General features: G+C 44.4%; 1 protein-coding gene across 2 annotated transcripts in view; it reads right to left on the bottom strand.

The window, feature by feature from the left end:
* ACY1 (aminoacylase 1) overlaps positions 1-22,091 on the bottom strand; it is a 28,652-nt gene extending 6,561 nt beyond the window's left edge. Inside the window, exons 1-8 of one of the 2 annotated variants that reach the window (XM_079968058.1) lie at positions 21,954-22,091; positions 19,187-19,337; positions 12,728-12,792; positions 8,104-8,208; positions 4,550-4,644; positions 3,083-3,159; positions 1,598-1,687; positions 1,164-1,220 (exon numbers count right to left, since the gene is read on the bottom strand). In XM_079968058.1, the coding sequence (XP_079824184.1) occupies positions 1,164-1,220; positions 1,598-1,687; positions 3,083-3,159; positions 4,550-4,644; positions 8,104-8,208; positions 12,728-12,792; positions 19,187-19,304 (607 nt within the window). In that variant the 5' untranslated portion in view covers positions 19,305-19,337; positions 21,954-22,091. Of the gene's footprint in view, positions 1-1,163; positions 1,221-1,597; positions 1,688-3,082; positions 3,160-4,549; positions 4,645-8,103; positions 8,209-12,727; positions 12,793-19,186; positions 19,338-21,598; positions 21,755-21,953 lie in introns of those variants that run through there. The other variant, XM_079968057.1, reaches the window with a different exon arrangement.
* Positions 22,092-26,496: the final 4,405 nt, after the last annotated feature.

Raw genomic sequence — 26,496 nt, 5'->3', positions numbered from 1 at the left:
ACAGTAAGTGAAAACCACATTCAACACATCTTTTAGAGGAAGAGTGCCATGATCCAAAGGATCAACATACACAAAGTGTTGTACAGACCCCCATGGCTGATGAGTCAAACAGCTTCTGCAGTTGAATAGTGGGCTTGTTTCTTCAGCAGCAGGAACTGTTGCTGCAAAAGCCCCTGCAACCTAGCCAATTTGCATCCATATTGCATACACTGTTTTTCAACTTATATGGGGAAATGGCATAGTCTATACTTTAAGAGCCCCATTTGTGGGCATTGTACTAAGAGGGCAACAGGGATGGGCTAGAGCACCATAGGAATATATTGAGGAAGAGCAAGGGAGATGGCAGTAAGGCAGCAGATGAGACATTGGACTGTGGCAGTATCCCAAAGAGAGGGAGCCAGAAAGCAAGCATGGGTGAAGGGGAGAAAATGTGAGGCAAAGCCATCTAGGAAGGGGAATAAAAGCAGCAAACTATAGTAAATCAGCTTTATGGCAATGTTACCATTCGTATATCCAACAAATGGTGGATATCCTGTTACCTTGATATGAATCCCCACTCCTTTTTACAGATATAAGGCAGGGAATGCTGGCAATCACACTTATACGATCTGTTAACACTCACATGTGAATGCCGACTTTCAGACATTCACTGCAAAATTATCCGAATTCACAAGTTACAAGCCCTTACTGAAAATCCCAAGGTTTAAAAAACCACTCGAGGAAGGAGGCTTCAAATTCCAAGTTGATTCCAGTGATGTTAACTGTGACTAAAAATCCACAGATTCGAATCTAATGTGAAAGTGAAAAACAGCTGTGGCTAAGAATTATGAAGTCCCAAACCAATTTCAACAGGATGCTGGTCTCATTATCTGCTCTAGCTCCTCCATAAAGCCCCGAAAGCTCTAGGAAGGTTTTACATGTGTGACTATTTTACAGTGAAGACATGGGTATGGCAAAACTCCAGAAACTACTCAGAAGAATTTGTGACTTCCCTGTGAAAGAGGCTCAACAATTCTTTCTTTCAAAAGACATTATCTCTCCCCAGATCTGTATTGAAAATGCAAGCAAACATCATGTAAGACCAGAAGTAGCCATGAGGGAACCACAAACAGAGACAAAAATCCAAACACACAAACATAGAAGGAATCCCGGATTGTACTCACACCACGGACATTTTTCGCCATAGAATACAGTGAAAGTGTCTGTCGGGTTTGCCAGGCCTGGGGGAAGAGAGAGAATGGAATTAGCAAACAACACATTTAGCTAGAAGACACAGTAGGCTTTCTGAAGCGCCTTTTGACCAGGAAACAGACCGTCAAAGTGGCTGAGAATTCATTAATCTCATGCAAGTGAGTTCATCATTTGCCTTGCACCAGTAAAACAAATAATCTTCACCACTGTATGTCCCTTTTTGACGGTAAGCCTGTGACCAAACAGAATCTCATTCTCTCTCTCTCCCTCTCTCTTTCTGGCAATGAGAGAGGAAGTGTGCCCAGGTAATCATCAAGAATAAACTGAAGCAAGGGTAAAGCAAAATGTACGGGCTGGTTCCCTCATACACTCAAGTCCAAAATAGCTTCCCTGATGGGAGCCTCACCTTCATCCAAGGCAAAGCCAACATTAAGCGTTGCAAACTCAGGACGCTTCACAAACATTTCCATCCCCTTGTGGCCCCCGATCTCTTCATCTGCAGGGGAGGGAAAAGAGACCAGGTAAGTGAATCACCAGTCGTCACATAAACACCTTTGCTTTCATTCTCCAGAGACCAACCACATCTCTCTCTGCACTTGAGAGTCAAAACGGGCCCAAGAGCTTATGGCAACTCACAGTTCCCTATGGGAACCTGGAGGGATTTCACTTGTGGCGATTCAGCTCACAGTGATGATCCACCTTAGCAATGACACAGAGATTTGTGATGTTCAAATTGTTTCCTGCTGTGTAGCAGGAGCCAGTCAGTCTGCTCAGGAGAGCCAGGAAACTGCAGACTGTACTAATACTGAAAAGGCTGCAGAAATAGCAGGTTTCAGTATCTGGTTACCTGGGCTGCAACAGAGGGCCAGAAGAAACATGCCATGGGAGAACGGTGCTTGGATCCCCTCTGATGTATTTTTATTGAATTAAACCTATGTGGTTATATGTTGCAGAGAAGGGAGGGGGACATGAACCTATATTGCAGTTTATAGCAGCAGTTTGTGGGGAGTGATTAAGTCAGGGAAGTAGTGCGAAGGGAAAGGGTTAAACACCCACCCCTCCAGTGGCATGGTCTCAGCCCAAATTGAGAGGCATCATGATTGCTTTTAACCACAAAAAGGGCATAAGGAGAGAACACAGACTTTCCATTTACATCCAGTCAGGCCCAAAATCCTTGGTACATGCATCCTCTGTACATGTACATGTAATCCTTGTACATGCATCCTCTGCAGGTGCCCTCTAGTGTTCCAAGGATGGAACAAGAATGGCTGTCTATTAAAGGATCTACAAGCAAAAACCTTGTTTGGGGCAGCTACAAAGACCACATAAAGAAAAGCCCAGCTGGATCAGGCTACAGGCCCACTTACATTATTCTCACAATGGCCAACCAGATACTCTGGGAAGTCTGCAAGCAAGACTTGAGTGCAACAGCGCTCTCCCCACTTGTGATCCCCAGCAACTGGTATTCAGAGGCAAACAGCCTCCAGCAGCGGAGAAGGAACAGCCGATGCCACCACTACCAGATATTAAATTCTGGTTCCCCTCAGCCGCCTCCTATAGCATCTCTTAAACAGACAACCACCAAAGGAGATGGGGGTAACTTATTTTCTTTTGTTTTGGGTGAGTCTGGTTATTGAGAGGGGATTGAGGACAGTCAATACAGTGAAGGTTTGTATGGCAGGGATTAAAAGGTTGGGTTGACTTGTGTAATTTACAAGCTGAGAGGGGAGGGGAGGGACACAGACTCCTACTACTTCAACTGTCTTTTGGGAGGGAGATCTAAGGAAAGAGGAGGGCTGGCCCTTTTAAAGCTCATTCAAAGGGGTTGAGAGAAATATGGAAGGAGGAGAAACTATTAGGGGCAAGAAATACAAGTAAATGGGAAACTCACCTGGGACAAAACTCATATGAACAGTACGTGGGAACTGTCTCCCTTCGGCTTTCAGTTTCCGGATGGCCTCTATGTACCTGGAAGGAAAGGAGCCTTATTTAGTGGCTGATGATACCCCTGGGACAACCCAGAGATGCTTGGCCTACAGCCAGTCAGGATCATGCATAGGTGCAGGAATGATAAAGGAGGGAAAGGGAGGGAGGGTTTTTTTGGGGTGGTGAATGGAAGCTAGCTGAAGCTTGGATCAGAGTCCATTGACTTCTAAGATATACCATACAGGACAGAGCAAGACAAGTAATTCATATTAACCACACATTAATAAGAATTTGGGGGTGCTCCTGGTTCTGCCTTTATTGCTGGAGGCTCAGATAGCCTTGGTGGCTATGAATGCCTTTTACCAGCTACAGCTAGCCCACCAACTATGGCCATTCTTATCATTTGGCCACGGTAATTCACGCATTGGTAATATGCTCTACGTGGGGCTACTCTTGAGCCTTTTCTGGAAGTTCCAGCTACTGCAAAATGCTGCAGCTAGAGTGCTGATGCAGACGGACTATCACCCAACACACAACTCCAATGCTCAAAAGCTTGCACCGACTGGCTATATGCTACTGGGAGAGGTTCAAGATTCTTATATTAATTTATAAGGCCTTTACAACTTGGATCCAGGATACCTCAAGGACTGCCTGGTTCCATAGATTCGTGTCCAACCACTGATGTCTTTGAGGGAGTCACCATCAAGAATACCCCATGGCTCGGATGCACAGTTCGTATCTACCAGAATCTGTGCATTCAGTACATGGGCATAGCCAAGGAGGGAGCAGGGGGGCAGCTTCTCCCCCCCCCCATCAAGTAAAACAATAGAAATCCTTAACTAACTGACCAATCACGTCAGTCCTGCCCCTTCCCCCTCCCCCCGCAGCAAATATCCTGGCTATGCCCATGCGTCAGTACTGTGAGCTTAATTTTATGGAACTTCCTTCCAGTTGAGATCAGACGGGTTCCCCTCCCTGTTGGACTTCCGATGACTACTGAAGACTTTTTCTTATTCAAGCAGGTATTTTAACTGAATTCTGATTTTATGGTTTTAGATGATTTTTATTTTTATTGTGTTGAGTTACTTGTATACTGCTTACGATGTAATTAAGCAGCACATAATGTAATAAAATAAAAACAAAATGGCTACAAAAGTTATACAAAACTTTGCTACTTGCAGGATTTAACCACCCACATACTATTCAGGCAGCATTTGTGTGTATTAGCAGTCTATCTATTCCTGTTTACCTTTGGGGCACTGGACCCATTACCATTTAACCCAAGGCACACTGGCCAATCAGGGTTAAGTTTTCCACTGACTTCTGCACCCTCTAAAGTGCACTAACTGAAATGATCACTGTACGTGAACTACGATAGGATGAGATAATATTCTCAGTCATGTGTCCTCTCCCCCACCATGGTTGGACTTACTGGATAGAAACACATTTCATATCTTGGGCTCCACGTGCATAGATGTTCCCCTCAGAATCCTTGAAGGCTGAAAACGGATCATAGCGCCAATATTCCTATGGGAAGGAAAACAGCACAGAGCACCTCAGGAAGATGGGAGTGATGGGAGGACACGAGGCACTGAAAATGTGACATCCTGGCTATTACAGCACAGGGGAAATCCTATGTATTTTGAATATTAGGAGCAAATATATGGGATCTTTGATTCCTCAACTCCTTCTGGAAAGACTCTCAAATATTATTTCAGACACTTACCGTATTTTTCGCCCTATAGGACACACTTTTTCCCCTCCAAAAATGAAGGGGAAATCTGTGTGTGTCCTATGGGGCAAATGCAGGCTTTTGCTGAAGTGTGGAGAGCGAGAGGGGTCGGTTCCCGCAGGGCTCCCTAGGCTGCGGATAGCAGCCTGCTGCCCGGAGCGTGGGGCGCGCCAAAGCAGAGAACCCCGCGCTTCGGGCAGATATCCGCGGCTGGGGTGTGTGTGATTTTTTTCCCCTTTATTTCCCCTCAAAAAAACTAGGTGCGTCCTATGGGCCGGTGCGTCCTATAGGGCGAAAAATACGGTAAGTACTATCTTTCGATCAAATCACTTCCATATAACAAAGGCAAACAGGAGTATTTCCCCACTGTGATAGCTTGAGTTGTGATAGCAAACTGATACCTGTAATGTTGCCATTGGTGGACGAAGGTGGGGGCGGGGGGAGCAGTCCACTCCGGGTGCAATCTCTAGGGGGTGACAAAATCCCCCTGTGTGGGTCTTCGCAGTGGCGCTCCTCCCATGCCAGGCGTCTCGTGTACCCTGGCAGGTGGTGCTGGCACCCTTGGCGGGCACTGTGCGCACCCACTGATCCCGCTTCCTTCCTCTCCCCTTCCCTCCCCCCTCCATTATTTACTTGCCTGCCTCCTTCCCGTCCTCTCCCCTGCCTGCCTGCGAGCATCCTGGTGGTGCGCCGGCGGCGGCTAGCCTCCCGGGACGCTCAAAGGCAGGCGAACAGCGGAGAGGACAGGAAGGAGGCAGGCAAGTGAATAACGGAGGGGGAAGGGAAGGCGAGAGGAAGGAAGCGGGATTGGTGGGTGGGTGCGGCTCCCTCCATACCCCGCTCCCCCTTGGGAGCGTGCCCAGCCTGGGCAGCACGGGCATACACTCCACCTCTGAATGTTGCAGAGGCACCAAATCAGTGCTGAATGCAGAGTGAAGCAGGTGTTAGGAACTGCCTTATGCTAAGTCAGGCCATCTAGTTTGGTATTTTAGGCTGGCAGTGGCTCTCCAGGGTTTCAGAAGGGGTCATTTCTAGTCACATCTGGAGATGCCACAGATTGAGGCTTGAATCTTTTGCATGCAAAGCATGTGCTCCACCACCAAATTAAGGCCCTGCCTCAATCTTCCCACCCGAGCGTAGAACAAGGAAGCATTTCCAAGAAAGTGATCCTAACACAATGTGTCAGCTAAGGAAACAAATGAGGAAACACCCATTGCTTTCCATCCAGAGGTATCCAAGTAGTTGAAAACAAGGAAAACAACTTTTATATTTCATTTGCAGGCAAGGAGTTCTTAGGAAACAACCTCTGTTATATGATTTGGTTTTGAAACTAGGAATCCCTTTTTATTGCATTTAACTGCTTTAAGGAATATGGCTATCTCCCCTAACTCAGACTTAGTAAATATCAACCCAACTTAGTAACTTAGTAAATATCAACCCAATCTGGACATTCTATGTATCAAGTTATACGTAATGAGTTGACTACCAAATATGTAATACACTTGAAATAGCTTTGTGGGATAGGTAAAACAGTATGGCATTATGAGTCTATGTTTTGGCCATAATTTCCAGGGTTTTAGGCACTCAAAGTGTTATAGCACTTCAAACTTCAGAAAGATTTCCCTGATTATTATACATCTGGTAGCAGGCTTCTTAGCTTCATTTCTGTGTATAGTATGTCCAAATCAGTCCATTTTTCATAACTACAAAGAGTTTCACCAAAAGTAGCCTAGCCCATGCTGTGCAATGATATGCTACCTTTACAACGACCTTCAAGAACATTTTTGAAGGTGGCATCCATCCATATCTTCTTTGTCACCCTATGTAATTTGGCATGTGTGCCTGCTTTAAACACTAATGCCAATACAAGTGCAGTTAAAAAAACAACACTGTGGGAGACTAACTGCAGTGGTACCTCAGTTTTGGAACCGCTTAGTTCATGAACAACTTGGAATCCGAACGCTGCAAAACCGGAAGTAGGTGTTCCAGTATTCAAACTTATTTTCGGAAGCCGAATGTGCTCCATTTTGAGTCCCCCTGTGCTTCCTGTTGCGCTGCTAATTTGCAGCCCCCTGTGTTTCCTGTTGCGTAGCAAATTTGCGTCCCCTCCCCCCACATTGTAATTCAAGCCTTCCGTTTCCGATTGCAGTGTTCTGAGGTGATATTTGGAGCTTTTGTTTCTGCTATTTATTTTGCGTTTTTTGTTTTGAGGCTTTTTCAGTTAATTTGTTTTTGAGACTGTGTGGATCCTAGTTCAGCTATTGATTGATTGATTGATTGATTGATTGTGTGACTACGGAGATGGATAAAAGTAGGTAAGGAAAAAATTAATTTTTATTTTTATCATCTACAATACTGTTTTATTTACAGTGGTACCTCGGGTTATGAACTTAATTTGTTCCGGAGGTCCGTTCTTAACCTGAAACTGTTCTTAACCTGAGGCACACTTTCACTAATGGGGCCTCCTGCTACTGACGTGCCACAGATGAGCGATTTCTGTTCTCATCCTGGGGCAAAGTTCGCAACCCGAGGTACTACTTCCGGTTTAGGAGAGTTTGTAACCCAAAGTGTTTGTAACCCAAAGTGTTTGTAACTTAATGTACTGTACTATAAAATACAGTGGTACCTCGTTTATTGCTTTCATTTTATGGATCAATGGTCTCGTAAGATAGTAAAATTCATGTTAAATTGCTGTTTTAGGGGTTGTTTTTTAAAGTCTGGAACGGATTAATCCATTTTGCATTACTTTATATGGGAATGCGCACCTTGGTTTTGGAACGCTTTATTTTGGAACAGACTTCTGGAACAGATTAAGTTTGAGAACCAAGGTACCACTCTATTAAAGAAACCATCTAAATGCCTACAGCTCTTTATTTCTCCCTGTAGGTGGCACTCTGCTGGTATAAAGCTGGGGACTAGAATAACGAAGAGGGCAAAGTTTCCTTGAGTTTAGATTATAGGGCTATATCTTGCATCTCATCCCTCAACTGTTGTAATCCTAGGAAGTGTTAACGGTATGTATTACTAATCCCCCAGGATGACACAGGTGTTGATGTGAATGAAAACGCATCGCACCAATATGAGCACCGTAACCTGTGTCCTCTATATATTCAAAACAAGAAGCAAGCAAGGATTATCACACTTCCCTGGGTCTTTCAAAACATTCTGAAGGAGGGGGCACATTTGTACCACCAACACCCTTTCTGAACAGCAACATCACATGCAAGATGCAGAGACCTGAATTCCCTTCTAACCTCAAACACCGGCACGACGTCTGTATGGGAATTCAGCAGTATGGAGCGGAGATGAGGGTTTGTGCCTTTCCAGGTCAGGATGGTGATCACACGGCCAGGGCAGACCTGCAACAGAACACCAAGTCAGTTGTGGGTTGCTCATCCTGTCACTAGATCAGTATGGACAAAAAGCTCCACAGATGGTTCCCAAGTACTTGGAAACGGTTTTTCTAAAGGTACTAACCTCTCTGTGTGCAATCCAGAGAGGCAGCAAGAGGGGCTGATGGATGATGATGATGATGAGAGAGAAGCACCCTGTTCTGGCTCACACTCTTCTACCTTATTGTGGCTTGGACTTTATAGTCATTTTTGAGTTTCCATAGGGTCTTATTTTCTTCTCTGCAAATTGTTCCATTAAATTAAGCGAGAATCTGATGGACAGCAAGCGCACTGGAGCCTTAAGGTGGCTTTGTCTCAATTCAGGTTTCTGCAGTAGCCACTTGTGGGAAAATAAGCACGAGGTGACGAGGCAGTAAAAACGTTTTAAAACTGCCACTTGTGGGGCAAATGGGTAGCGAGGGAAGCATTATAGGTGAGTAGTTTCTGTAGACTTGTTTGCAAGGCTGAGCATAGTGTGGGTTGTATTCCAACCAAGTTCTACTCAGAGTAGACCTACTGGAATTAATAAATCCGAGCCATTCAGGTCCATTAATGTCAACGGATCTACTCTAAGTAGGACCGGCATTGGATACAACCCTGTTCATTGTGAGTTAAAGAAGCGAAAGCCTTGAAAAAACTTAATAAGGAGGCCAAATGGCCAAAATACTGGAAAATTTTGAAACAGGAGGGTGACAAATTGAAATTACAGAGTTATGAGAAGCTCAAAGATAAGGTGCGAGACTGGTTACATTACTTTCAAATAAGAGAGGCATATAATCTGGATAAAAAGATCGTTTTTCAGGTGGAAAAATCAAAATTAGAAACTGAACTGTTAGAACCCAATGCTAAGACACTATCAAGAATGTACAATTTGCTGTTGAAATGGAATACTGAGGAAGAAATGGTAAAATCTGCTATGATTAAATGGGCACAAGATATAGGACATAACATCATGTTTGCTGATTGGGAGCAGTTGTGGACCACTGGGGTTAAATTTACGGCATGTAATGCCTTAAGAGAGAATATTATGAAAATGATGTACAGGTGGTACATGACACCAGTCAAGCTCGCAAAAATATATCATTTGCCCGATAATAAATGTTGGAAATGTAAAGAGACTGAAGGTACATTCTTTCACCTTTGGTGGACGTGCCCAAGGATTAAGGCTTTCTGGGAGATGATCTATAATGAAATGAAAAAGGTATTTAAGTATACTTTCCTGAAGAAACCAGAGGCCTTTCTCCTGGGCATAGTCGGCCAATTGGTGCCAAAGAAGGATAGAACTTTCTTTATGTACGCTACAGCAGCAGCAAGAATACTCATCGCAAAGCATTGGAAGACACAAGATCTACCCACCCTGGAAGAATGGCAGATGCAAGTAATGGACTATATGGAAATGGCGGAAATGACTGGCAGAATCCGAGACCAGGGAGAAGAGTTGGTGGAAGAAGATTGGAGGAAATTTAAAATCTATTTACAGAAACATTGTAAAATTTTTGAATGTTGATGACATTGAAATGAAATGAAGGGGTTCTAGTAACAAGGTAAAAGACTATGTAAGAATGGACTGATGGTAGTTGAAAGCTTGAAGTTAATGAATTTGCTGAATTAAATTTTAAGTGGAATACAAAAAAGGGAGGCGTGAGGAAGTCAGGAAAATAAGTTAACTAAAGAGGAGAAGATAAAAAAGAGGGACTTTTGTTTTTCTGTTTTTTTTTGTTTTTATGTTAATTGTATTTTTTGTATTTTGTATTTTTGTGTTTTTGTATTTTTTCTTGTGTTTTCTTTACTGTTTGTTTTATAACTTTTTATTGTTAAAATTCAATAAAATATCATTTAAAAAAAAGAAAGAAAGAAAGAAAGAAAGAAAGAAAGAAAGAGGTGTGAGATACCGTGCCACAGGCTGAATCAAAATGAGCTTCGGAATTCAGGCAAACACAGTGTCTCCTTATGGCAAAATCAGGCAGCCCCAATCTGCTTCTGAGGGTCCAGGTCCATACCTGCAGTCCTCCAACGGCATAACAAAATGCAGTACTTTCCAACACAGAGAAGTTCCAGAGATCACTGGACGGAGTCCGGAACAGATACAGGACTCTGGGAAATTCATATAGGCTTATGGTTGCTAGTCCTTTTAAAGTACCCTTGACTATTATGATAAAGACTGAGGTAGAGGCAAACTCCAATATTTGAAACTGACCCATTTAAATTTTAACATTTTGGGGGAGAATTAGCCTTTAACTATACATAGGAATAGAGAAAAGAACACAAATCACTCCTTTAAAAAAAAAAAAAAAGTTTTCGTTTTTGCATGGCATTAATTTGTAACAATGGGACGCAGGTGGCGCTGTGGGTTAAAGCCTCAGCGCCTAGGACTTGCCGATCGAAAGGTCGGCGGTTCGAATCCCTGCGGCGGGGTGCGCTCCCGCTGCTCGGTCCCAGCGCCTGCCAACCTAGCAGTTCGAAAGCACCTCCGGGTGCAAGTAGATAAATAGGGACCGCTTACCAGCGGGAAGGTAAACGGCGTTTCCGTGTGCGGCTCTGGCTCGCCAGAGCAGCGATGTCACGCTGGCCACGTGACCCGGAAGTGTCTCCGGACAGCGCTGGCCCCTGGCCTCTTAAGTGAGATGGGCGCACAACCCCAGAGTCTGTCAAGACTGGCCCGTACGGGCAGGGGTACCTTTACCTTTACCTTTAATTTGTAACAATAATCAGTCTAAATACAGGCCCTAATGCAGGAAAGGTCAGGCTGGATCTGTTCAAGAATAGCCTGAGAACATGGTAATAAGAGATTAATGGGATAGCCAGCTCATGAAGAGATTATAGGCTGCACGAGGGCTGCAACAAATTATAAAACAGCCAATATGAGCACCAGCATTATCAGAATGCTTCCTGCAGCGTGGCTTAATCAGAAGGTTGCCTGAGAATAAATCTGAAGACATTCCTCACCACCACTACCTTGAACCACACAAATCAAGGGGGCATAATTAATCAAAACTTGTTCAAGACTGCCTATGAAACCATTTATTTATTATGTTTCTATTCCACCCTTCAAGTCAGGCCAACACATGTGGTCCTGAAGAGCTCTATCTCGGGAATTCCTCTCTCTTCCCCACCAAAAAAACCCATTTGGCTCCATCCCAAGTCCTCCCTTGATCCTCAATTCTTCTTCCCCATGGCCTCCTTGTCTAGCATCTAATCTAGCATCCTGCTCTCACAGTGGCCAACCAGATGCCTGTGAGAAACCTGCAAGGAGGACCCAAGCACAAGAGCTTCCTATGGTTTCCAGCAACTGATATTCAGAAGCATTAGTGCCTCTGACTCTGGATAGGAGGGGAAGACTCTGGATTTCTCTTTGTACAACAGAATGTTTTTTTCCCCTGCACACCCCCTAAATCTGTTCTAGGGGTTCCCCCAACCCTTTGGAAAAGATTTGGGGGAGGGTTCAGGGCACACACAAGGAGGGAAGTGGGGGGAGTCCCATTGTGCAAGTGGAAATTCTCATTAGGAGAATATGGCCCTCAGTCTCTTTGGAACCTCTGCTAGGCACTATTTTGAGGTCATTAATTTGCGGCTCTCACTCCAGCCTCCGTACCAGGTGCTGGTATTGGACACCAGTATTGTAATAGAACCGGTGATCATTTGTGTAAAACATTATCACCAGCAGCAGAGAGGATTTACACGATTAACAAATAAGGAATGCCAACATTATTTCACCACTAGGATTGACTGATTATCTGTATCTCAGGCCCAAACTGTCAATAATAAGTCTTCTCTGGAGAAGTGTTAAAGAGCACATTTCTGTGGCCACAAGGAAATAATAAGGGGTTGTAAACTTAATGCAGTGATTCCAACTACGGAATCTAAAATTGTGGTCTACATTTCACCCATGACTAACAGGAGCTTTGTGGACACTTTGCTCATGTGAATCCAACGCCATCTTCTTATTCCTGGTACTTAAAACACATGGAAGTTTGACAGTGACAACAATCCAAGAATGTTAAGAAATATCCCTCTTGCAGAGGTTAAGAGAATAAGCAGATGAGACGGAATTTAAAAGACATGTACCATTGTGATTATCAAATTTGAGTCTGTGGTGGTGGAACTAGAGCTCCGCGTTATAATTCTTTAGGCAGTATAGTTTTACAGTTTTATTTATGCCTCTCATTTTGCTAGCTCGTTATTAATACTGATGTTTTGTTGTTTTTGCATCTGGTATGAATAGTTTTATTCATGCTCATTGTACCCAGCTCTGAAATGTGTCTTGGTCAAGGGAGGCCTAGAAGTACTTTAAAGGAACAAACAGAACAATGTTCTTGAGAGCCAGTAACCATTTACTTTAGCCCAAAGCTTCCTGTATGACAGGAGATTAATGGCACCTCCTTTACCAAGTCATAAGCTTTGAGAGACTACGTAGCAGTAAATTGGAGATGGGTGATCAGACATCCTGACAGAACTGAGACGGGGCAATGGCTTTCTCATTAATTACCTCCACTTTCTGACACTGTAGGCCAAGTTCAGAGCCTATCCTCTCCAAGAATTTCACTGCTGTGTCTGGAAGGAGAGAGGAGAAGCAGCTGTAAAAACCACATATCAATGAAATACATCGCTTTAACCACCTTTCAGTCAATGACATTTATTTTACTTATGAATTTACTAAAAGCATTTATGGATTGGCCTTAAGAGACAGCCAGTGTGGTGTAGTGGCTAGAGTGTTGGACTGAGAATGGGAGACCAGGGTTCAAATCCTCACTTAGCCATGAAGCTCACTGGGTGACCTTGTGCCAATCACTCACTCTCAGCCTAGCCTACCTCACAGGGTTGCTGTAAGGATAAAATGGGGAGGAAGAGGAAACATGCACACCACCTCAAGCTCCTTGGAGGAAAGGCAACATAGAAATGCAATAATAAATACATAAAACCATAAATTACCAAGGCAGCATACAACATGAAGCAATTCAATAAAACTTACTCAAATTATCAGTGTAGCCTCTACAAAAAGTTGCACATCCATTGTACCCAATGCAGTATGAGCAGTAGAATTTTCCCCAGAGATGGACAGCAAATGGAGTTGAAGCATCAGACAAGGTTTTAAAATATTTTTGGGAATACATCTTGTTTGCATACCCTGGCTTTTGCATGTTTCTTTGCAAAATGTCGCAAAGGCCTCTTGTTTGAGCCCTCTGTTTCATATTACCTAAAGCAGTTCTTTGTCTTAAGTATTTTCGATTGAACGTTTTGAATGATAGCAAGCATTACTGTATTATATTCTTATTTATTACTTGCTCTTCATCCCAAGGTGGGTTACATTAAAACACAGCATAGCACAATATTAAAACTTATAATTACAGACATAAGGATGGTCCTAAAAACATACACCTCATGTCAAAAGGCAGGGTAAAGAGATGTAGAAAGAGGTATTCGGAAAGACACGCAGCCGAAAGCATAAAATCATCTGGTAAATATGGGGCCACACTGGTTCTCCGAAGTCCACCCAGCACTCTGCCAGCTGGATCATAGTTAGTCTCCTTTTTCTTGTCCAAAATTGTGAACCCGTTTTGCCTTCTGATAACACGCTGGAATGCTCTCCCATCACTGGGAAGGGGTGTTCAAACCTCTAATATTTCTATGTACAACGAATATTTCCCAAAAAAGTGCAGAATTTTTGGGTGTCATTCCAGCATTTGCTTATATGGAAAGCTCTCTTATATTGCAGTGGCAATAATGCAACCCTGAAATTGGCAGAAGATGAGGCTTCAGGACAGAGGCTGATCTCTCACTCCACACTGGTTTTTGCAGATGGACACAATTGTTGGGCAAGGGGGAAGCAACAAGAGCAGTTTGCATTTTTTCATTTTTTTTCCTCTGAAGCCCAGTGTGTCAAGTAAAGAAAAGGCCTGTCTTGCCCTCCCCTTCCGCTATTCTTCTGCCTGAATATTGCTCTGAGGATTATTTTGACATATTTTGTCATTTAATCTGGAAAGGTTCTCAAGTCTTGTCAGTGCTGCTAATTTCCAATGCTTCCCATTGCACACTTTCTATCCATCCATTCTCCCTGCGCCGCCCCCCCCCCCAGTTGACTAGCCAGTTTGACCAGCCAAGGCATGATGAGAAGTTAAAGCTTTCTAAAGATGGTAGGCCTGCATGGAGCAGCGTTGCCTTATTTTCCTTGTAGATTAAATCAATTTCTGCAAGGACTACATGGTCAACTGCATACTACTGACTGTGTCCAGAGAGCATTAAGTGTTGTTTTTTTGCAAAACTAGCCCTCTCCTTCTGGCAGCCCCTCTCTATTTCAGAACCTTCTATGTGGGCCTCCTTGACCCAGTAGGGCAAAACAAACGGAGGGGGGGGGGTAAAAATCTTTTGCTTTCATTCTGTGGTTCCTCTCAGGAGTTTACTTGGCCAAGCAAACAGGAAACAGACCTTATTAAGTCCCCTTTGATGGATTCTTCTCCCTGCAGGGCCCCTCCAGCAAAACAGGGGAGGGTGTGTGTGGGGGGGTGGAATTCAACAACAAATCTTTTCTCCCTGCAAACGCTTTGTGCTGGAGTTTCCTGGCGCAGTCCTCCTATTGCCCTTCTCTCCTTGGGCACGGGAAACAATCCATACAGTTTCCTTCTGCCTAGCTCAAAAGTGTGCAACAATGATAGTCCAGTAAGAACCTAATGGTTTCATCATTGAAGAGGTGATGCCCTCTTCATGGACCCAAGCCAAGACTTTCTCCACTGAGACTTTTTCACAAGCAACACTTAAATGGGCTTCTCCTGCTTCTGTAAGTGAAAAACGCACAACAGCTAATTATGGCTCTCTTGCACTTTTCTTTCTCCCACTAACATTCACAAGTGGGATGCATCCCAGCCTGCATATCCTATACAGCTAAATAGGATTGTAACATTTTACCTAAAGTATTTTTCAGTCTATTCTTCGGCTGGAAAAGGCTCCTAGACCAGCTTACAACAGCCTGTAATAAGATGGACCCTACCCTCAGGTTTATAATTTAAAATACACAAAATGGAAGGAAAATGAATTGCTAAGGAGGAGGAAAAAGGCAAACTCGCGAGAGCAATCCTAATCCCAGCCAGGCGGCAGCAGAAGTCTAATGCCACCAAGTGATGGCAGTGGGTGGGTGGGTAGCTCAGGATCTAGTGCAGGCATAGGCAAACTCCGGCCCTCCAGATGTTTGGGACTACAATTCCCATCATCCCTAGCTAACAGGACCAGTGGTCAAGGATGATGGGAATTGTAGTCCCAAACATCTGGAGGGCCGGAGTTTGCCTATGCCTGATCAAGTGGATCCCAGGCCAGGCTAAAGGCCATAGGAGCTGTTTTGAAAAATGATCTATACAATCCCCTCCGCCCCCACCATCACCGCATGCAGAAGATGGGAGGGGGGATTGCCTCCTAAGGCAATAATTCTTAGTTACAAAAGTTCTTGTAAGTGTTCTTTCTGGCAAAGCAGCGGAGCAGTAAGCCATTGCTTTGCTTGAACTGAAGCAAGTTGACATAAGTAAAATGCAAATAGTAATCCAGTGCAGGTTTGTAATAATAAAATTGGTTTTTTTGGTTTTATTTTTCCCCAAAATGACTTGGCCATTTTTCTTTAGACTATTCACAGAACCAGCCAGACACACAGTTGGTGACAGTGTAAACAAAAGACTGAATGAGGTTGCCCATAGCAATCCTGTCATGTGTACCCTCTGCCATGCCTGGGATTTGATTTTCAGTGTGCATTGCACAAGAGCCATTTCTCCCTCTGGTATATCCAGCACACGCTGCAAGCATGTGGCAGGTACATAAGGCCAGCTCTTGGGTGGCAAGGGGGCTACCACACAGAGGCTTTCTTTTCAACAACTTTCCAATGGCCGCCATGCAGTAGGTGGACATGCAAGGGTGCCACCCATACAATTAAAATAAACACAATTAAAATACACAATCTCACTTCTCATATGAATTTTGACCCTAGCTCAAAAAGGCCAATGTAATGCAATTCAGATGCACCAGGCAGGCTAGGACTGCAGCCTTTAAGCCACTCATTCCAGGGTACAGTGGTACCTCGGGTTACAAACACCTTGGGTTACAAACACTTCAGGTTACAGACTCCGCTAACCCGGAAGTAGTACCTCAGGTTAAGAACTTTACCTCAGGATGAGAACAGAAATTGTGCAGTGGCAGCACGGCAGACCCCATTAGCTAAAGTGGTACCTCAGGTTAAGAACGGTTTCAGGTTAAGAACGGACCTCCGGAACAAATTAAGTTTGTAACCAGAGGTGCTGGCTTCAGTGGCCTTACTTCAAACTATGTGATATGGGAACAGGAGCCTGAGTTACAAGGTGACTTAGAAAGGCTAACTTTGCCAACTTTAGGCTGAGTATACTGAGGACAAGGGTTCACATGACTGCAACTCAGTGTCTGCCTGAACGAAGTGGATGAGAGCCAATGTATACGACAGACAAAAAATTCTCTTCCAGCTTAACTCACTTGAGTGCTCAGTGCATACAGATTTACTCCTGTTGCCATGAAAACAAGGCTTAAATCCCCTCACTTTGTGACTCATTAATACTTCAGGATAACAGAGGGGCAATACTTGTCTGAAGTAAGCTCTGGAATGTGGACTTCACTCAGCACCAAAGTTCGAAAAGCAGCAAAGTGTTTCTTAGATAAGCTATTAACATCTGCTGTTTCACACTTCTGAGTAGCTTTGGGTGCAAAATATCACCATTAAACCCCTCCAAATTACTTTCTGATCTGACAGCCTATGGAACACATTATTTCTTTCAAATGGCGACTCAAAAAGCCGTATGTAGGGATTTGTCCACCAAGCATGAGTGGGAGTGGAGGAAGAGAAAGGGATATCACATCCCTATCTGATGTCCTCTGAGGCACAACCTGCACTCTATATCAGTAGTGGGGAAACTAGGGTCATCCAGATATTACAACTCCCACAATCCCTTGCTGGCTGGGGCTGATGTGAGCTGGAGTCAAAAAAATCTCTGGGAGGGTCACAGGTTCCTCATCCCTGGCCTATACTGTGTTCATCCGCACTGGGAAGGAATCATGGTTAGGAAGGTGAAGGTAGGAAGGTTAAGTCTGCTGAAACAACGTACATGGGTTGGAAATGTGACTTGAATCTTTTGAGGAATTGACTGAATCATGCAAGGAACAGAAATTTTAAACAAACAAACAAACCCCCCCCCCCACACACACACCCTGAAACTGGAGCTTCCATGTGACTTGCATTTTATGAAACATTCCATTCTGGTCTAGCAAGTTTCTTCTGCTCCTCTGCCTACTGAGGACCACTGGGGTTATTGATGTGCATTTCTCCAGTAGTAGCTTTCAAAAGTTCCTGCCAAGTATTTCCGAAACTCAAGAAAGTGTCAAAAGATGTTTGTTCTACAGTATGGTGATTTGCTGTTCAAAGTGGGAAAGGGCAGAAGTCCGACTGGGCACATTCAAGACCTTGTGTTCTTCTAAAATTGTTCTCTGGATTTTGGCAGAAGGCTATAATCCAACAAAGAGAGACTCATGCATAAACCTGTTAAGCGGTTAATAGTTCAATCCTATGTGAATCCTTCCACTGTGAAACAGGCCCCATTGGGCTCAGTGGGACTTACTCTCACAGAAGTGAGTATAGGGCTGTCTGTCGCCTTATTTAACTGTGTTGAATTGTGTTTTCATCGGCCTACTCCATATCAGTTGTGGCTTCCCTATTTTCCTAATGTTGAGAATGTCTCCAATCAAGTTATGTTGGTTCTTCAGCATAGTAAGGAATTTTGTGCATCTAGTCCTCAGGAACTTTTACAGAAATAGTAAGTTTGTGTCTGGTCTGAATCACTCAGACTGAAGATGGTGGCAGGCTAACATGGCTGAACATTTCAGCATATAAAAATGTTGCTCGCACATATAAAACTTTTTGTCAGCGGAAAGGGTTCTAGCACAACCACTTTCTTTACATTCTAGTCTTCTATGGGCAGCAAACCAAACCACGGGGAAATGTCATGGGACACGTTACCATTGTTGCAAGATACCCTGTCTGAAAGTATTTTTATGTTATGATTTGATTGAGTTGGAAAAGGAGGCTAGAGAAATGTTCTGACTCTGAAGTAGAAAATGCAATGATGCATTGAAAAGATGGCAAATGTACTAGATTGTATTATAACGGTTAATTTTCTTGTCAATTTTACATATCTTATCTGGATATTTTAATTAACAATTTAATAAAAATTGTCCCAAAAATATCTCTGCTCACAGTTGTGTTTGTGTGTGTTTAATAAGGCTAAAATGTTGTACTGAGCTTCCCAGAGAAACAGTGGCATAGAAGCAGACCAATTAGGTCCTGGCAAACTCTGATGGGATGTTGTTTTAAAAAAGAAAGCAATGAAATGCATGTTATAAAGTGAGAGGAAAGATATTTCCCCTCACTCTTTATAGCACAGTTTAAGTGCTGAGGGGAAATGGAAGTCAGGCTTATCTATGTGATTATAAAGGCTAAATATTGAAAATAATACATATGAAACATGGGGTGGTGGTGCTAGATAGATACTTACAAGCTGTACTCAGAATAATTCATATGGACCAAATGATCACAGCACAGATAATCATAGGTCTATGTAAATATATCCAGGGATGCATAATTCCAACTAGATGGTTTTTCCTCTTTAAATTATGCTGTATGTTGCAAATGCATTCAGTGCATCTTAGCCAGAACAGGTGAGATAAAACCATTTCAAATGAACTCTAGAAATCAATTTGTTTTGTTCACTCTGGCAAATGATGCAGGAACATTACCTCCAGCTGCTAAAGTAACCAGCCTCCGAATGGACTCCCATTGGTTGCTGATTATGTAATGTTTCTGCAAAGCTCCAGCAGTGACACCAGTCAAGTAGACAGCAGCAGAACTTCGCCTTTTTAAAATGAAAGAGGAAAAAGAAAACACCCTCCGTACCATAATCAGGCTCTGGCTGGACAGTCTTGATTCTCAGATATTCCCGGAAGAGGGTGACTGATGGATCTTCTTGGGGGTCCTTCTCCCCTTGCCTTTTAGGGTCTTTCTCTGGCAGCATGTTAGCCTTCTGGACACAGGATATTAGAGTCCTCTGTGAAATTAAGAAGTGAATACATAGGAAATGCAGAGAGTAAGAGCAAGAATATCATTCTCCCTTATTTACTGTTCAGAGTGGAATTGCACTGCTACAGGTACTAACTTGTATAACCACATTTAATTCCTGCTGTGCCTTCTCTCGCTTTCCCGAGGCTGCAGCAACAGGAGGAAATTGCCAGATGGCACCAATAATTGACTGGTAATTTAAAAACTTCCCCAAAATGGATTCGCTCCCAAAATTGTAATGGTTCAAAAAACACACATCCAAAGCTATGAAAGCTGAGCTCAGCACTTGAGGGAAATCATCATTGCACCCAAGTGGGGGAAAAATCCCAATCAAGGCTTTCTTTCAACTCAATTACACCTACTACTATGAAGGTCACAAGGTTTAATCTGAAAATGAGCATGGCCATGTGCACTTTCTACAACAGCTTCTTCTGGGTAATGTGTCTAGTATAGAGCTCTTGGGCTAGAGCACAAGGCAACTTTTGCTGGAAACGAGAAATGACTGTACAGTAATGGCAAGAGTAACGGGTGATGTGTTCTCTTAACACCTACATGGAAGCATTCAAACAGGCAGCTTAGCAAAAGGTGCTGGAAACACAGAAGGCTGCGAAACTGACCTACAAATTGGGAGTAGCGTTGCCACCTCCACACACCCCCTGCTGACTGTGTCCCGCATTCACCACAGAAACTCCACAGGTATAGATAGCCATGCCCTACAGGTGTGAAGAAAGCTGCATCCATTGAATTACTGCCAGTCAGACAGCTGTAAATAGGTACAACTTGCATTATCAATGTGTAGCTGCTCCTAACAGATGGGTTCAAGCAGTGCTTTTTTCTGGGGGGACGCAGGGGTATGCATACCCCGAAACATTTTGTGAATCTAAGTTTGGCCCCATTGAGGGGCAGTATTTCAATACAAGTAGGAAAATGAGAGTACCACTAAGCTTTTTTTTTAAAGAAAAAAAAGCACTGGGTTCAAGACCCGTATTGAGGGAACTCTATGATATAAAGGTCAAGAGTTTGTGCTCTCCTTTTAATAAGACAATAATGCTGTAGGATATTGAAGACTCAATATTGGGTTTTTTTAGACATCATGGCAGTGACTAGAATAGAAGGGAGGTGGGTAAAATTAATAGCACAGGAGAAATTTCTGGTGATTAGGTGTTAAGGAAACTGGTGAGCATAGAATTGGGAGAGAGAGCATTAAGTGGAGAAGAGCAAGTATGGGAAGTAGGGTTTTTGGGGGGGCGTTTGTTTTGTTTTGTTTTAAAAGAAAAGGTATGAGAAGAAAGACTGCAGACACTTCTGCCCAGCAGAATTTATTGTGAAGAAGGTGCTGCTCAAGCATGGAAATATTTCATAACATCCACACATCATAGTTGATTAGTCAGGAAAATAACATGGGGTGGCAGTTTCATGTGGGCAGCATTGATGCTATTCATTTTTTAAAAACACACCAAAAAAACCTGAATGTATCAGCAGCACTGAGTCCACAATACACTGCTGTGTGGCAAGAAGGAAGGCTTGTAGAGTCGCTTATCTACCACAGTCAGTGCAACCAGGCGCTTCAAATAGGCAGGCATAGGCAGGTACAGTAGGCGAGCAAAAAAGTTGGCCAGAGGTTGTAACTTCGGTGGACTTGCTTTGCAAAGCTAGATTCGTGTTAAACAGGCACAGGGCGCTGGGAGACAGCAAGATATTAAGGCAGCGGGCATCGAGAGGGAAACTTTTAGAAAACGAGCAGAGGCAGATTTGGCCAGGGGAAGTTTGGGGCATTGACAGTGCTGGAAAATGCTGCTGCTTTCGTTTCTCGTTTCTTTTTTAAATGAAGCATTTGAGGGCAGGGGAGAAGAGAATGCGTTTGTGGAAGCAGGCTCCACCTGACAGGGGGAAAGGCCGGCCATACAACGCAGGCAGCGGGACTGGGAAGCCGCAGTCGATTCCGAAGAGGGGGGTCGTCCTATAGCAGAGCTGAACGTGGAGAAGAACGAGGCGCGTTTGTGAGGATAGCGGTCAGGAGTGTGGGCGTCCGAGGGGCGCCGAGCCAGCTCGCCCCTCCCCAGCCCCCTCAGGACGCGCCTTCCCGCCCCGGCTGCTAAGTAAACAAGTAGTTCCGCAGGAACCTCTCTCCCTCCTCCCTGCAGGCGCAAGGGCCGGCGGTGCCAGGCGCTGCCGCTGCCGCGCCCGCGCCGCCCAAGGGGGAGCTTCTCGGGCAGCCTCCCCGGGTCCCGCCCTGCCCCGCTCACCCACCTCTCCGGTCGCCGCAGAAGCCACTGCCTGCCTCCAGCCCTCCTCCTGCTGCCGGGTTCTGCTGCACTCGCGGCAGCGGCGGCGGAGGAAGGCTGGGCGCGGGGACAGTCCTGCCTCCAGCCCGCCCGCCCGCCGGCCTCAGGCGGGGCCAATCCCACGGGGGGCAGCCTTGCCTCCGTCCCAAGCCGAGCGAGTGGAAGGAGGGGGCTCGGGCGCACGTGGCCGAGCTGGGGGGGGGGAGCTTTCGGAAAGAGGCAGAAGACGCCTCTGGTTCAGGACTTCCTGAGAGGGAGGGAGGGAGCTGGTTAGGGTTACTGCGGAGGGAGGGGAGGGAGAGCCGAGCGCGCCAATGCACCTTTGCAGCGGGGTCCCGCCTGTCTTCTCGCCTTCAGGGCTGGCCTTGGCGCCAAGTTCCGGGGTTTAACACCCCTTTCCCGTCGCCCGGGCCCGAGTGAATTAATCCTGGTTGCCAACCAGAGAGAGAGCGAGCGCGCGCCCAAAGGCCAGGTTTTAAACGGCAGGCTTGGGCACGTCCAGGGCCCTTCTACAGGGAGCACTTCCTGCTCCCCAGCGCCGGCTCTTCTCTTGCGCAGGCTGCTTAGAGGGTGACAGCGGGAGCCGGCAGCGGAAACTCGCAGCCCAGCTAAGAAACTCCAAACTCTCAAGTCGCCCCAGCCCCTTTTTGAGAGCGCCTTCAAACGCTCCACATACATCGCCTTGCGATTTTTTGCCACAGCCCTGTGAGGTAGGTTTGGGTATTAATCGGCATAGTGGGTGGGTGCCCCGGTGGAAGATATTGGGGCAGGGGAAAGTAAGTTAGCTCCCACCAACTTGAATACAATATTGGAGGGGAGGGGCAGGTAAGCCCCGCCCCGCAGAATCGATCACATGACGCGGTTCACACACACTGTTTGAAAGGTATCGCCCATTAACTTTGGGGTCCCTACTCCTCTCATTTTATTTGGCTCCTACGAATCTTTGGGAGCCCATCAATCTATTGTCCTTTTCAGAAAACTTCCTACAATCTGAGGGCTCCTAAAATGCAGAAGAAAGGATATTGGATTACTCCCACCAGACCTTTGGATAACTTTTGCTGAGAAAAGTTCTAGCTCGTGACTAAGGGCGCAAGTCCTTTGGGGGAAGTAAGTTCTGTTAAAAGCCAGCGGGACTTACTTCTGCATAAATATGTAGAAGTTTCAGTTAATCACTTTCTTTCTGCTATATTGAACTCCTGCCCCTTCCAAAAAGAAAAGCGGCAGGGTTCAAGCTTAGGCTTAACCAGGAGGCAGAATACCGACACAGCAGCATATTTTTTACTCACTTCACCTGCCATGGCTCTCAGCCTGTTTACTGAATATCCTATATTGAGTTTTTAATATGTAGATTGATTAGTAATATGTAGAAATGTGGAGTTTAAAATTAAGGCTCAGAAACGCAGGGTCCGACAAAGGGTGTAGTGATAATGAAATTAAGCCATTATCCTGAAATTAATGCTTAGCATGTTAGTACTTCAGAGCATTCAAAGTGCTTCACACGTTACCTTTGTTGTAAAACCTTACAGATGCCTATAAATTAGTATTGTTTGGCACCAAGTGGCAAGTAGTTCCAAGGGCAGCACTCACCTGAACCTGGATTTCTTTGGAAGGAGAAATCACTGGAAACCTACAGCATTTTTGTCACATGTGAGTTCATTAGCAAGCTAAAGATGGGTGAAGGCAGATAGAAGGCAGATATTGTCTTACTAAACAATAATAATAATTTTATTATTTATAACCTGCCTATCTGGCTGGGATGCCCCAGCCAGTCATGCTCTTACATCACTACCCAAAGAGCATCCCCAAACAGTACCTTCCAGAGCTCTAAACTACAACTCTCCTTTCTGTCTCAATCCAAGCTACACGTGACATATGTTTAAATAAACATAACTAGTTGAGGTAGCAGCAGCCCCAGGCTCATGGTTTTCTACTGAAAAGCATCCATTTCTATTTGCCCCATTTCTATTGTTTGCAATAAACAGAACTTTTGGAGTTAAGCAGCCAGGAAGTAGCAGTTTTCAGCACACACACAAAAACTGATACAAAACTCTATTCCAGAAGGGGGCCCGTGCTGCTTTCTCTCCTGAATAGTTTTTGTTAAGGGTGCTGTGAACCATAGCTCTGTGAGGGATAAACTACAGTTCCCATGATTGGGGGGGGGTTAAAATGGTGTGGAGACAGTAGGCATGCTTGTTTAAATACATGACTAGGTGTCCTATGCTCTCAGATTCAAACTGGGTTCTTTGTTGCTTTACACACAGAGACCCCATCCTTGCTGGGAAAGAGGATGGTGGCTTAAAAATAAACCATCATCTTCAGCTATTTCATAGCTTTTCCAAACGTTTTACCTGTAATTTCCCCTTTAAAAAGGTGTGGGTGGTCATTGATCATTAAGGGACTTCAAGCAGTCAAACTGGTCCCCTCAAACCTCTTTCTTGTCCAAATCCACCTCCTTCAGAGCATACTTTGCCTGATTGCAAATGAAGGTTGAGGGGCTATTAACTGGCTTGCCAAATGTAATAAAATCTAGCCAACTCATGGTTGATGCTACATTTTAATTGAGAACTTCCTGGCTCACAGCCCACATTTTTAGCCACTACATCAACCACCTTCTCATCTGTGTATAGCCAATTTTACACTAGTAACACTTCACAAAAAGAAAAGTATTGCTGCATACATTTCCAGATGCAATTCTTATATCCCTGGAAGGCAGGTCGAAACCCTTATTGAGTACAACAACCCACAATAAACTCCTACTGCATATATTTAATGCATAATGGTTTTCACAGTACATAACCCTTTGAGATGTAATTCCTTGTGACACTTCAACTCTCTCTCCTAAATTATTTATAAATTGAACTTTATGAAGCAGAGATTGGTGCACTTAAAACGGCCAAAATGTCTGCACTAGACACATCTTCCTTTCAGTTACCCCAGTCAATCTGCAAGCTCTCCTGTACTCCTTGTTCTTTCAACCATTGCCTGTACCATAGAGATAATCAGCAGGAAGGGAATATTGGTGCCTAGACCAGAGTCTCATCCATACTGTTGTTTAACATGGATAGTTAAGTTTCCTATACCTTCATTAATTATGGGTTGTCCATATAACGTTTTTCTCTAAAACACTTCCTTTCCACACTTTCCTCTCCCTCAGTCTGGATTTTCTCATGTTCTCATGTTTCTCATATGGCTGCACCTGGTGTAGCAGATGAAGCTGGCAAAATGCACTCCTAGCCACAGAGGTCACTTGAATGTATCTATGAGTACCTCCAAGATATACATCTGCTCCTTTGGGGGAGGATGCAACCCCATCCAGAATAGACAGCTGGCCTATCTTCTGGACATAGGAACTACCTCCCCATATAGCCTATGTCTTCTCAGGGTCCTCATCCAGTCCACCACTGCATTAAGACACTGGTCCAGGGCTTGCACAGCCTCTCCTGATTCAGATGTTATGGACAAATAGAGCTGCATGTCATCAGCATCCCTATGGCACTGTGCTCCAAAATTGTAAATGACCACTTCTAACAGCTTCAAATAGATGTTAAGCAGTCCTGGGGACAACACAGTGCTTGTGGAATACCATAGCACAGGTGTCAGGGAGCTGAAGAGCACTCTCCAAATGGTACTGTCTGCACTCGACTGCAGGTAGGAATAGAACCACTGTAGAACAGTACCTCCGATATGCATCCCACAATCAGAGGATACAATTGTCAGTGGTATCGAAAGCTACTGAGAAGGTTGTACTTCCTGTCCCCCCTCCTAATCAGATCATCCATTGGGGTGATCAAGGCCTACGCAGTCCCGAAACCAGATCTAAACTCGGATTTAAGTTGATCTAGATAACCAGTTTCATCCGGCAACACTTGTGGTTGCTCTGCCACCACCTTCCCCTCAAAAAGGTTTTTGGCAATTGGCTAGTAGTCATCACACATCACTGGCTCCAGGATGACTTTTAAAGTGGCTGCAACACTGCCTCTTTAAGCGGGGTTGGCCCCACCACATTATGCAATGATGCATTTGTAATACCCTGGACCTGACTTTCCACACCATGGCTTTAATCAGCCAGGAAGGGCAGAGGTCCTTGCAGATCTTCAGTAGATCTTCAAATGAATGTTGCACAGCCAAAGTCCTTTGATGGCACTATAGCTATGACAGTGCATATCCTATTACCCTAAGTTTCAGGCAGCTTCCCAAATTCATTATGGTTGCATGTTGTGTTTCCCAGAACCTCTTGAGGTCACTGTCCTCACTCAGTACTGCAGCACTTGCTGTGCCATGCTCTGAATTTCAAGTGTCATCCCATACTCGCTGTGTGCAAGACTGAGTGTTTGTTCTAAAGAGTCATGTTCACACAGCGCCCAATTTCCAGTTCCTTTGGGTGGGTCTGCGCAGGCCTCTTAAAAGTTCTATTTCTCTGGAAGGGTACAGCTACTTGCAATTCTCATTCATTTCATGTTGTTCAGGATGCTTGAAACACCAGGTAGAACAAAGAATATGTAGCAAATCCAATCTGACAAATATTGCATATCCACAGAGCATACGATTTTTAGTGCTGGGTGCAGCAGGCATAGCAAGAACAAAGATAGCATTTTATCTGTTGATAAAGAAATAGATTCTCACCCATCCTATGTAGCACATCTATGCCGGCACTGCAAGCTACTAAGTGTAGAAAAGGCAGGTGTTTCCCACTGATTGCAAGCATATACAGTTCTTTCAGAAGCCTGAATAAAAATGGTGATCCCACTTAACTAGCTCTTAACTAGCCATTTACAGATTCAATAGCCAGGTTGTATGCAATGTGACACTATGTTTTTCATTCCTCTGAGGGTCAACGTGCTCCTTTTATGTGTAGTATTATCG

This window comes from Podarcis cretensis, assembly GCF_951804945.1.
Source record: "Podarcis cretensis genome assembly, chromosome: 2".
Classification (NCBI taxonomy): domain Eukaryota; kingdom Metazoa; phylum Chordata; class Lepidosauria; order Squamata; family Lacertidae; genus Podarcis; species Podarcis cretensis.
The sequence above is the reverse complement of the archived record's forward strand: the minus strand, read 5'-3'. Positions and strand labels throughout refer to the sequence as shown.